The sequence below is a fragment of the Apium graveolens genome, chromosome 7 (assembly GCF_009905375.1).
Source record: "Apium graveolens cultivar Ventura chromosome 7, ASM990537v1, whole genome shotgun sequence".
NCBI lineage: Eukaryota > Viridiplantae > Streptophyta > Magnoliopsida > Apiales > Apiaceae > Apium > Apium graveolens.
Genome location: NC_133653.1, coordinates 249374765 through 249387300, shown reverse-complemented (window position 1 = coordinate 249387300; position 12536 = coordinate 249374765). Strand labels below are relative to the sequence as shown.

The 12536-nt window shown below is 32.8% G+C and overlaps 1 protein-coding gene across 1 annotated transcript; it reads right to left on the bottom strand.

Moving 5' to 3' along the window:
* Nucleotides 1–6992: 6992 nt before the first annotated feature.
* Nucleotides 6993–10117, bottom strand: LOC141671072 (putative inactive receptor kinase At1g48480). The gene is made up of 2 exons (XM_074477164.1): nt 8503–10117; nt 6993–7855 (listed from the first exon to the last, which is right to left on the bottom strand). The coding sequence occupies exons 1-2, from the start codon at nt 9830–9832 to the stop codon at nt 7254–7256; spliced, it is 1932 nt and encodes a 643-aa protein (XP_074333265.1). The 5' UTR covers nt 9833–10117; the 3' UTR covers nt 6993–7253.
* Between the last annotated feature and the right edge of the window lie 2419 nt (nt 10118–12536).

Sequence of the window (12536 nt, the reverse complement as noted above, 5' to 3'; positions counted from 1 at the left end):
ATACTTCGAATTTTAATTTAATTTATTTATAATTCGAATTTGTAATGATAAATTTAGTGTTAAATTCGAGTTATGTTAGTGTAAAAGTATGGATGCAATTAACATATGATTTTGTTGCAAATAATGGGTAGTTATTTCGAATGTATTGTGAACTTGGTGTTTATATATGTGGTGATTGTTTTTATTGTGTACATCGTGGTGTTTTTATTGTGGTGATTGATGAATTTTGTTGACAATATTTTCAGGTATGGATAATTTTGGTGATTTCGGGAATATGTTGCCGGGTCCTAACGCGTATAATATTATTTGGGACAATCGGTATCACGTCAGTGAGGATGTTTGGGATGGTGCAGGGAGAGATGAGTTGCAGAGCTATTCGGGGAACAAGTCATTGTACTTGTGGAAGTTAAGGAGACCACAGCGGGAATTGCTACACATGCTTGGGTTTGGGATTTTTGCAGACCCTGCTGTTGTCTTGGCTACTGACACTCGGTTGATATCTGCTTTGGTGGAGCGTTAGAGACCTGGGACTAACACTTTCTTCACGAGGCAGGGGGATATGACTGTTACATTGGAGGATGTAGGGTTTATTTTAGGGGTGCCAGTTCAAGGGGATGTGCTGACTTGTAGGGTGATAGAGAACAAGGCGGCGTATTTTGCTAATAATTGGTTTGATCCTTTGACCGAGGAGGAGGTGAATGAGGCTTTGTATTGGAATAACATCAAGCTGGGGTGGTTGTTTGAGAGATACGGTGCACAGAAGCCTGAGAAGAATAATATGAGGGCCACAGTTGTACATACCAAGGCGTATCTGCTATTCATTATGGGTTGTATCCTCTTCCCCAGCATCAACCGCTCTTTTGTTCATGTTCGGTATATACACCCATTGATTAATATGCGGGAGATTCCTTATTATGCTTGGGGTGCAGCTGTGTTAGCTCATATATACCGGGGTTTGGAGATTGCTGCAAGGAAGGGCAGCAAGAGCATTGCTTGTTGTGTCTGGGTGTTACAGGTTTGGTCTTACGAGAGTTCCCGGTCAGGAGGATTATCCGGTTGCTGAGGGATGGGCCTATGCTAGTAATACTCATGTCGGGGTTTCGAAGAAGCGCAGGATGTCAGGCCCTCACTCGCTTTTAGGAAGAACCTCTCTACGCCGTTTATTTTGACTACTCTCGGTGACGACACTTTTTCCATAAAGCCTACAAACATATAAACGACCATATATCTCGTTGTCTTTATTGCGATGGCTAGCTTGAATTTTAATAGCAAATCCATTTCGTAAAGCATAAGCCCTAAAAAAATGACCGGGCTCATTCACACTTTGAAATTTTTTATTCAAATATGGAACTCCCCCCATCAACATTTTCATACAAATTTGCATCCTCTACATTATCATCTTCATCTTCCTCCTCACCCTCAACATTATCACTATCATTTTCAACCTCGTTTGCAACCTCATTTTCATCATTTTCATCTTCAACATCAAACAAATCGTCATCTAAATTAATAAATTCCTCATTTCTATCTACAAAATCATCATCTTCAACAGATACAGGGGTTTTAGGTTCTTCACTAGTATTTAAATCATCAAGATGTAAACTATGATCAATAGACTCTTTTTTTTCATTTTGACGTTTATGACGAAACATACGAGCAAATAATTTATCCGCCATGAAAATGTGAAATTTAAGACAAGAAATATAGCTTGAATTGACAAAACTACTTGAATTTCTTGATGAAAATACCCCAAAATCGCCTAAAATGTAAACTTGGAGAGAGTAGAATTTTTCTTGAAAATTTTGGTGTTTTTTGTGGTGAAATGAGCTGCTGTTGGGATGCTGGGATAAGGGAACAGTACCCAACCGCGGAAATTTTCCGCGGTCCGTCGACACCAACCGCTGAAAATTTTCGCGGTCCGGATACAATCTCACTCGTTAATCCCCATCCAACGGCTGTTAAACTGTTTGTTAACAACCTGTTAATAACAAACAGTTGCTGCAGATCCTTCCCATTTATAATTGTATTGTGGTTGACAACTTAACAAAATAACAAAAAAACTAAATTTGTCTCACATACTTTGGAAACCGGAGAAAAGTATCCATAATTTGGACCACAGCAATGGGTGATCATCATAGCTTTCCTTTTTTCAGCTAAATTATTTGTAGGCCAGATTTTGAAGAAGCCCACACCAGAACACCACACTTGGTCATCGGACCACCGAAAAAAGATTATTTAGACAGCTGCTTTCAACGAGAATTGCCACTTCTTTATTAACGGAGGACACATATTTCAATGACTTCCAAGATTTGGAAATAACAAAGGGAGCATTCGCTGCTTCCAATAAAGAGAAATAAAACCATTGGTTGATCCAAAATCAATACATAAATATACTTCAATCTTTTTAATAGGTCATGAATAGGATATGATTGACTAAAAGAATTTAGATTTTAGTAATTAGTAATTAAATGTTATACTGCCAGAACATGTTCAGAATACTGATATTTCAACATCAACATCTCAAAATATTCATATTCTGGGTACATGACCCAAAATACTAACATTGACCGAATTTACAAAAACACGTATTCTGCATCCGAAATTACAAAGACATATTATATAAATACAGGTTCATTGATGCGCGTTGCCAAACTGCTAACATGAATGTCCGATTTTGCGCATATTTAAAATACTTATCTCTTAACACAGATTTAAAACATACGCATGTAGTCTTTCCTGATACGGATATTTACGACCATCACCCTGGATGTTGTAGTCCCATCGCTTCAAGCGCCCAATTCTATTCTCGTCATTTATTTAAAATTGAATCATATGTATTTTGGTGTTAAAGGTTTTAATTTGTATTAGCCCAATCTACTTATCCACACCCTCTCCATCACACGCCATTTTAAGACTTTAAGAAGAGTAAATGTAATTTCAGTCTTCAATTCGTCCAAGTAAGAAACAGCAGTACACGTGATGGATGTGAAGAATACAATTCCAACTTACGGTATGTCCACACATTTTGGAATCTTTGAAATTTGTAACTTTAATCTTTAATTCCAACTTAGAATTTCAAGACTAATTAATACCATATTCTACTTACCTGTGCCTCCGTTTTAATATAGCGGGAATTAACTTACAATTAATTTACTCAATTTAAAAAGATAAAAATGCATAACTGAAGTTAGAATGACTTGCAATCATAATATACACTAATGTAAAATTTACACTATTATTAATATAAAAGTTGATTTTAATGAAAAATGTTACTTTTTGAAATTCAACGTATGCATGTATGAAAAAATATTAGTTTTTTATTTAAACTACTGTTAACAAAATAAGATTAAGTTATACGTGTGTCGGAATATAAATTATCGTATGTTACATTTCTTAGTAAATTACGATGGTTTCAAATATTTATATGCTAAATATCTTATTCATGTACATATATATTCATTATTAACATCCAGTGAGACAATTGATTACTTAAATAACATGCATTTATAATTATTCAAAAATTAAAATTATATAATAAATAAATTGCAATAATTTATATATGATATTGACATTATCACTGACAAAAAATTTATAACTATTTTCTACGCAATCAAGTACCAATCATGGTTGTAATATAAAATTAAATTATAAATTGTAAAGACTTGTTATTGATATTAATGATTGTGTTTCAAGAATTCGAAGGAAAAATTGTAATTATATCATTATTTAAAGTGTTTTTAAGTTTTTTTTTATTATGACTCTAATATTTCTTCATATAATAATTTGATAACATTGTATACTATTCTTTTAAAATTAAATATTTTTTAATTCGATAAAGTTTTGTAAATATTAGTTGAACTGGTTAATTCCTTCAAATTATTGAGCAATATATTTTTTCCTTTAAATAGTATAAAATGCATTGAATCAAATGCTATAATATAGTATAGATATAACTTTAATTTGAAAATTTGAAAATATTAAAATAATTAAAAATATTTGTACAATATTTTCTTCATCAATAAATATTGCTTATCGAAAATAATTCATTTTAAAAGGCTAGTCTTTTCCAAGTGAAAAATGAATAATAAATACATTTAATATATCATCGTAGTTTTAACAAATCTCGTGAGATCTTATATCAAGTTTCAATATTTTTAAAACCGGGACAACTCCCAAAGATAATAATACGCTACCAGTGAAGTTAGTAATTTTAATACAAATAATCAATTGACCTGATCATATAAAAACCTCAAATATATTAATTTATATTAACATAAGATATTAAAATATTTCACGTTATTGGTAATATATTTTCACCAAGCTTGTTATTTAAATTTACTAAACATAGAATATGATGATGTTTTTCGGCCGGGTCGTGTAGTCAAAAGTTTAAATTTGTCGTGTAGTCAAATTTTGAATATTTTTTTAATTATAGGTCAAGTTTTGATTTCAAATTCGAAATAAACTAAAATTCATTGACTCATTATAATTCGAAATTATCTAAATATATAATACCAATATAGATTATTTATATATAAGCAATTTTATTTTCAATATTTTTTAAAAAAATTATATATATATACATTTTAATTACTTTTTATAATAAAAAATATGTTAAAAATATATAAGATATATTTTCAAACTAAAAAATGATTAATAAATAAGATAATAATTCGTTTATGTACTATGCCTAACTTTATATCTGGAATTAAGTTATTTAAAATTAACTGTTTAAATATTCAAGTAACTATCTATTTTTTGCGGAATTCAAGTAACTGCCTTTAAATTTAAATAAAATATTAATTTAGCATAGTTATATATATTATGTGTATGATAAAAAACACATGTGACAATACGGTGTAGTGGTATGAGGTTGTATGTGTGAATGAAGTATCTTGAGTTCGATTCCCACAAAACACATCTTTTATATAAATATTAAAACAGGGGTATTTTAGTCTTTTTATTGAGACTTTTTAATCTCATGAATATTATCTTTTATATAAATATTAAAAATATGGGTATTTTAGTCTTTTCAATGAGACTTTTTAATCTCATGAATATTATCCCCTTGTTCTTCTATTATATATAGAAGAGATACATTTTTATAGGAGTTAACATTTTTTCATGTTTACTCCTACATTCCTATACCAGCGTTTAACCCATTATTTAATACAATAATGAGCTTTTTAAAAGATACCAAAGTCTAAAAATAATTTTGCAAAAATACTGTCATTTTTAAGAAAATTTGCAATAATGCTTTTTAATTTGTAAATACTATTTTTCAATTTTTTTTGCAAAAATACGGTTTTTAGCAACTGGAATTGCATGCACGAGTTTATGTAACTACATACAACATTCAACTAGTTGTATATCTGTTTGATTTTGATTGATTTTGGTTGATTCCGTATTTTTGTAAAAAAAATCAGAAGTTAGTTAAATCGCAAAAAAACTTAGAAAACTTAGTATTTTTGATAATTTCTCTACAATAATTAGGGACATGCATGAAAATAAGATATACAATTAATAATTAGAATAAAAAGTATTCTCTCAATTTATCTGAATTGTTATGGTTAAATTGACTTAATTTTGAACGTACGTAAAAACTCATTATTTCATTATTTTGAAAAGCTGAAAATTACATATTAAAATAGATTATGTATTTCTAGTAATATAATTTTTATAAATATTTTTAATTATATACTATATAAAATTTCATGTGTATTTTTTTAGATGTACCATTAAAAAGAGACTAAGAAGTAGAGATGTTCAAAAAATCCGAAACCCGATCTGGAAAAAAGCCTGAAAAACCCGATCCGGAAAAAACCCGGCTCGGTTTGGTCTGGCCCGCGGGCCTTAAGCGGGCCTCCTTTTTTCTTGAAAATTCGGCCCGGTCCGAAGCCCGAGATCTAAAAAAGCCCGGTTCGGCTCGGATAAAAGCCCGGGCTTTTTGAAAAACCCGATTAAAAAACCGATTTTTTTATATAAAATTTGAAAATATACAATATTTTTTATGATTTTTAAAATATTATATTATAATATTAGAATCAATTAAGGTATATATGATTATATATATATATTAAAAAATATTTATTTATTTTGGTACCTAAACTACTCTATCTGATATATCAAGATATTATTTTCTCCGGTATTTAAAGTACTCATAATTGGAGTTATAAAATATGAAAATATTTTTTTAATATATAAATAAAAAGCCCGGTTCGGCCCGATCCGGCCCGGCCCGCGGGTCTAAAACGGGCCTTATATTGCTTGAAAAATCCGGCCCGACCCAACCCGATTTTTAAAAAATCCCGGCCCAATCCGTTTAGAAAAACGGGTTTTTTAAAATCCGGATAAAATCCGGTCCAGATGAGTTTTTTGTGGATCTCGGCCGAGAAGTATCATTTACCATGTTTTCATTTCCATTCCCTAGTTCTATTTGTATCAACAATCCAAACATCCTTAGCAAACATAACAAAATGACACAGAAGTCAAACTGTACCTACTAACAGTTACACCACCGCACCGCTGGCCGCTGCATCTACGAGCCAGGGGACATCACGTATTCACATGTAACCATGAAGGGAACCACTATTTCCCTGGAAATGAGAGTTAGAGACATGGCAACTTTTCGAAAGGAGAAGTGAATTCTGAGTTCTTGATACTGAAAGAGAGATGAGGGCTATATGCCAAAAATATGATAGATACATCAGTTAAGCTCTTGTCCCTCGTGCGGAAGGCGAATAATTAGACTACCTGGTGTGTGCGGCTGTAAATATTTAACAAAAAAAGAAGAAATAAGGATAGATCAACTTAGCGAGTAATTACTAAATTAGTTTGACATATAGAACTCCAAAAAGAGACTGTATCACACAAAGAAGATGGGCAAGAAACATATTTTACCTACAAGAACATTACAAAAGCAAACGAAACATCACAAAAGCAAACGAAACATCGTAATCTCACCACCTAAAGTGGGTGGAAAAGAAGAGTCATAATTTAAAGATTAAAGATAGCTAAAGTAGTAATTACAGGCAGCAACCATCATCCTCCCAACAAGAAATAAATTAAAAACAGCTGGTGTGACCCTCATTTCGGAAAGCAGAAAAGATTTGAGGGTCAGAAAAATCAACAAAATCTAAAGAGAAACTTGTAAAACAAGAGGTTTATGCTACTTTAGGCACAGTAATTTGGAGCTAACTTTCAACAAGGTGGTGACATTCATTGAAATACAACAGCCCCCCTTAATTTAATTTCTAGTAGATATCGGGTTTTGGATTTTGATCATCGAGAACGTTTGATCGACATAGTGCCTCAATCTGCCGGGTGACTTCTGACATTGTTGGCCGTTGATCAGGGAACTGAGCTGCACAATCTATAGCTAGCTGCAATAGCTGAACCATTTCATCCTCGACATTCTGGTATCTGAGGAGTTCAAGATCAAAGACTTCTGAGCTCCATTCCTCTCTCACTATTGATTGTACCCATCTCGGAAGATCAACACCTTCCTCGTTTAATAGGGCGTGAGTGGGGGCTTTTCCTGTAAGAAGCTCCAAAAGCAACACACCAAAGCTATAAACATCAGCCTTCTGTGAGACTTTGTGAGAGTCGGTTACCTCAGGAGCACGATAGCCAGCAATGCGGTTGGGAGTGGCTGAGGCTCCCACGAGGTGAGCTAGTCCAAAATCTGAGACACGAGCTTCGTTGGTCTTGGTAATAAGGACATTTGATGATTTAATGTTCCCATGGGAGACATTAGGACCTTGGGAATGCAGGTACTCAATGCCTCTAGCAGCTCCGAGAGCAATGTTAGATCTGAGTTCCCAATTCAAAGGAGTCCTACCAGATCCTTTGTTTCCTGAAAAACAATCAACAACAGAGGTAAAGCACAGAAAATTATAATATCATTTGCACTTTGGATGGACTATAACCATATACTGTGCCTTCATTAAACTATGATGCGGCACTTGGGGAAGCAATAAAGAGGAAGTTTATGAACATTGTGACCATATACTGTGCCTTAATGATGACTAGAAAGACAATCAGGAGAATCAAGCAATCAACAGAACAATAATAAAGGGGACAATAGAACTTTAACAGTACTATCCTAGGCATGCTTTGTAACATCGTATTATTGGCCAGGAATGTGAGGTTTGAAATCATTAGTAAAACTAGTGCGGTTCAATGAAGCGCCTATACATTTTAGGGACTACTTTTCAAAATGAAGCAATGCGGTGCAATTTTTATGAGTACCTATATGACCGTAAATTCATGAATTAGAATACTTCACCCAAGATGCATCAACCACACCTCAATTCTGTTCTTTCGGTTCCGGATCAATGCAAATCAAGTATTTTTTTTTAAGTTAAAAGAAATGAATAATACAAAGAAGTAATGAAGATGAACTTACAAATTCGTTTTACAAATGCCATGGCAATCTATCATGTAACTAACAAGTCCAGAATGAAGCATATAGACAGATAATAATACATAAACAAGTCTCACCATGCAGAAGTGCAGATAAACTCCCCATTGGCATATAATCGTATACAAGAAGCTTCTCCTCCCTGCTATAATAATAGGCCTTAAGCGGAACCAAATTATCATGATCCATAGCTCCAACCGCTTCAATCTTCTCCCTAAACTCTTTCTCAGATATCGTCACATCTTTCAACCTCTTCACAGCCACTACAATTCCAGCTTCCAAAACAGCCTTATACGCAGTTCCAAATGTACCCTTCCCCAAAACCTCAGCAGAAGCCCTCAACAAATCTTCCAAATCAAACATCTTATCCCTCCCTACCACATTCCCGAAAAATACCAACTTCTTATTTGCACCACTATTCACAGTATCCACCTTCCCTGTCCCCATCATCGCAGCAGCAGCAGCTGCAGCAACCGAAAACCCATTCCCACCCCCACCAATCTCCGCCATTTTCTCATCTTCCGCCTCCCGACTCTTAACATGTGCCACATTCGCGACATCAACCGAACTAGTCTTCTTACTCCTCTTCTTTCGACAACAAACAAAGACAAGCACAATCAAAATCAAAACCCCAACCACACTTCCAATCACAATACCCGCAATCGCCCCACCCGATAAACCCCCATCGTCATCCTTCTTCCCAACATTCCCACCGTCAATACTTATGTTCTTAGAATCAACACAATCATTTTTCAAAGGCTTACCACATAATTCAGTACCAAAAAAAGAACTAACAGGCATTGACTCTAAACTCTTTGGAATCGACCCGTTAAGCGAATTAAACGACACATTAAACTGACCTAAATTAGGCCCAATTATATCAAGATCAGGAACTGACCCAACAAACATATTCTTCTCAAGATACAAAGTTTTCAACCGGGTCATTTTATTAATCCCACTTGGGATCCGACCCGAAAAATTATTCTCAGCAAGATTCAATCTTACAAGATTTTCAAGCGCAAACAAAAATTCCGGCAGCTCGCCGGAAAATCTATTACCTTGCAAGTACAAATTCCGGAGGCCCACACACTTCCCTAGGTCACCAGGAAGTTCACCAGTGAGTGCATTGAACCGGAGACTTAGTGTCCGGAGCTCCGTCAAGTTCCCAAAAATTCCGGCAGGAAGTTCGCCGGAAACTGAAACTCCGGGGAGACGAAGCGCCGTAACTCTGTTTCCATCACAGTGGACCCCAGTCCACTGACAAGGGTCTGTTTTGGCTGCGTCCCAGAGTAAAGTCCGGCCAGAGACGGCGGCTCGGAGAGATAAAAGTGCGGCTCTGTCTCCGGCGAGATCTGAAGTAACGGAAGTAAAGGAAACCGTTAAAACTAACAGAAGCACAAGAGCACCCATTGTGCTTCTGTGTATGCGAATGCGAGAGAGAGAGAGTTAGAGAGAGAGATGGATGGATGGATGGAGAGAGAGGGAGAGAGAGAGAGGGAGAGAGATGGATGGAGAGAGAGAGAGAGGGAGAGAGAGAGAGATGAAAATTGAAATGCGTGTGTGGGGGTTTTAGTCTTTTAGAGAGAGAGTAGAAAGAGAAAGTGGGGTTTCATAATTTGAAGAGTGGAGAGTGTGAAATTAAAGTTGAAGAAAGCTTGAAATTAAAATGCCGTTTGAGAAGAAATGGATGCAAGTATTTATTGATACAACTCAGCAGCAGCAAGCAGCTGCATTTATGAGATTTATATCTATAAAATACAGCATGCAAAGCTGATAACTGCTACCTTACTTATTTGGTTTTTTCTCAGTTTTTCATAACTCTGTTTCGTAAGATCTGTATCATTTTGTGGACCCTATTTACTATTTATTTAAAAGGTTTACAGCATTTCCGAATAGTAACTAATAGGTAGAGTTACTAATTTGTGATTTATCAAAGTTTTTTTAAAAAAGCAGATAATTTATCAAAAAAATTAGAAAGTTGATCAAATATTTTTGATCAATTATCCGGAAAATTGAAAAATTAACCGATTCTCCGCAACACATCGTAATAATATATTTAATAATTTATTTGATACTACCGTATATAGTATTAATGATAAAATATGAGAATTCAAATATGGCGGGTGTATGGTGCGGAGCATGTGGTTATATTGCAACTACATTTATTTCTCAAGACTGTCTTACAAGTTCAAACTGTTTTCGAAATTCAACCGACATTGATAATCGAGAACCGAAATTTGTTAAATATAATTACTAAAAATTTTAAAATTTGAATCAATAATATGGATAAAAAGTTTTCTAAGACATTTCTTTTGATGTTGTGTATGCATTTATAAATACAAGTAATACTCCTTGAAAATGATTTATACTTCCTCCATCCAATTTTAATAATTCATTTTACAAAATAAAAAATTCCAAAATATTTGTCATGTTCTTTAATCCAGATATATTTTATAGTTTCAATATTAACTAAAAAACCCTACTCATAAATGTCCTTGTATAGAAATTCAAAATGCACATTACTTTATCGGTTGTAGTTTGGTCCAAACTAAATTACTCAGTTGTAGTTTGATCACTTAAATTATCTAATTTGATATTTTTAGTATATTTTTTTAATAAAAAACAGTCTACTAATTCTTAATATATAAAAACATTGATAATATCTTATATTTTTTTTATATCAAATCATATTGAAATTGATTTTTAATGTAAATGAATGATAAATTAAAAATATGTATCATATTATAATGTAAAAAGATTGATCAATAAATTTACTAATTATTTTTATAATTTTTATAAATTTTAAATTCTGTTTTTTACAAAAAATTATTTAATAAAATATATAAAAAATATATACCTCTACAAAAACTAAATAAAAAGGAGGCATGTAAATAATATAAACCAACATTGTATTTACTCAAATTTAAAGTAATAAAAAAAGAATTTGATAAAAAGAGAGGATGTGTCTTATCTAATAAGAATTTTAAATAAACTTAAGAAGTTATGTAGCACAATGTAGTGATATGAAGATTTTGAGCAAAAAGTTTGGTGTTCGATTTAGATTCAACAATATACCAATTTTTAACAAAAAATACGTGAGGAATGACATTTTTAGAAATTTTCAACATAAAAGTGTAAAATTGTAATTTTATTGCTATTGAAAGGGCTCAATTTGCCCCAAGTCCTTTTTTAATATATAGAAGGAGATACAATTATAAGTTAAACTAAGGAAACTAAGAAAACGGAGTTACATAAATAATATAAAATACCATTTTATTTACTCAAAAGTTAAAATAATAAAAAAAAGATTATAATAGAAAGAGATAATGTGCTTTATAAATAAGATTTTTAATTAGGATTCAATGAGATATGTAGCATAGTGATAGTGATATGCACTTTAAGAATAGAAGGCGAGGGTTCGAATTTTGGTGTGCACAAGTTCTTCTTATTTTTAGTTTAAATTATATAAGGATGTCATTTGTGTAATTTCTGAACATAAAAGGGTAAACTCGTAATTTCACAACCATTAAAATGACTCAATTTGCCATTGGTTGCCCTTTAATATATAGAAGGAGATAATAGTTAGAGGATCCTTGAAAAGATTGTGCTAGTTCTTAAAAATAAAGAGTGAATAGATGATTTTAGTGATTTAATGAATCACTAAGAGACTGTTAGAGAATATTTTTGGTCCTCATTCCTTAAATTTCAATTTAAGAACTTGGATAAGTAGTGTGTAGGACTTGCTCTAACATTTCTAATCTATCTGGTACACGAGATCTAACGACTTTAATAAAATATATCGAACAACAAACCAACCAACCAAGTTTGATGGGGTCGGATTTAAGAATATAAGTGTAGGTTACAAATAAATTGAGAAATATTTGGCGGTAACAACTACAAGCATAATCCAGATCAAGAAATGTAGAGTAAAATGAGGTAAAATTATCATTAAAACAATTCAATGTCACCAAGTTCACTATTGGTCTTTAGATTACAAACTTTAACTAAAGAAAATTGCACAGCTCAGCCAGCTATACATAAAACTGGTGCTGAAAAGCCTTTGATGGTAATTTGTTAAGTATTAAAATTTGAAGGAGTTGTCTCTTGATAATCT